This window comes from Morus notabilis, unplaced genomic scaffold, assembly GCF_000414095.1.
Source record: "Morus notabilis unplaced genomic scaffold, ASM41409v2 Scaffold4524, whole genome shotgun sequence".
In the NCBI taxonomy this organism is placed as follows: Eukaryota; Viridiplantae; Streptophyta; class Magnoliopsida; order Rosales; family Moraceae; genus Morus; species Morus notabilis.
The window spans coordinates 1-1,028 of record NW_010361971.1 but is presented as its reverse complement, the minus strand read 5'-3'; the positions used below and the strand labels follow the sequence as shown (position 1 = coordinate 1,028).

Genomic DNA, 1,028 nt, shown 5'->3' with positions numbered 1-1,028 from the left:
CGCCGTTCCATCCAACTGGTTCACCACCAAGAAAAAGCAGCTTTTCACCTACAGTGGGATTAAGATAATCTTTGTCGGGTCACCGATCCTAGCACGATTCATGACGGGTGGTTTGATGGAAGAAGTTAGAGAAGTTCTTAAGCGGAGTGACCCTAGTTGGGAGGCTGCTGACTCGGTGGACTCGGATGGGCAGAGTTTGCTTCATTTGGCTATCGTTCAGGGCCGGCCTGATATTGTCCAGTTAATTCTTGAGTTTGGGCCTGATTTGGAGGCCCAGAGTCGATCTGGCTGTAGCCCGATGGAGGCTGCTTCTGAGGCCAGAGAGGCCTTGATTGTTGAGCTTTTGTTGGCCCGAAAGGCCTTCTGCGAATGATCTGAGAATTCTTCTTTCGGGCCAATTCATCTGGCGGCCCGAAACGGTCATGTGGAGGTGTTGAGGTTTCTTATACTAAAAGGAGCAAATGTTGATGCATTGACAAAAGATGGCTATACTGTTCTACACCTAGCAGTTGAGGATAGGAAAAGGGACTGTGCGAGGCTTTTGTTGATCAGTGGGGCAAGGGCGGACAGTCGAGACGCGCTCGATGGAGACACACCGTTGCATGTTGCGGCCGCCCTCGGGGATGAGCACATGGTGAAGCTCTTGTTGCAAAAGGGAGCGAATAAGGACATTAGAAACTACGCCCATCGAATGCCCTATGATGTGGCGGCCGAGAATGGGCACTCTAGGCTTTTTGATGTGCTCCGACTAGGGGATAGCCTGTGTTTGGCCGCGAGGAATGGAGAGGTGAAGGCAATTCTCTGGCTTCTGGAGAATGGCGCGGTGGTCAACGGACGAGATCAACATAGATGGACCGCTCTCCATAGGGCGTGCTTTAAGGGACGGGTTGAGACGGTTCGAGCACTACTAGAGAAAGGAGTTGAGGTTGATGCCAAGGATGAGGACGGGTACACTATGTTGCACTGTGCGACGGAGTTAGGTCATGGGGATGTGATCGAGTTGTTGGTTAAGAAAGGTGTTGAGGTGG

The 1,028-nt window shown here is 51.8% G+C and overlaps 1 protein-coding gene across 1 annotated transcript; it reads left to right on the top strand.

The window, feature by feature from the left end:
- Positions 1–4: 4 nt before the first annotated feature.
- On the top strand, positions 5–1,024 carry LOC112092139 (ankyrin repeat and protein kinase domain-containing protein 1-like; the record flags this gene model as incomplete). The annotated part of the gene is given in 1 exon segment (XM_024167469.1): positions 5–1,024. A coding segment is annotated over 1 exon segment (1,020 nt), but the record flags the coding sequence as incomplete, so codon positions are not given.
- Positions 1,025–1,028: the final 4 nt, after the last annotated feature.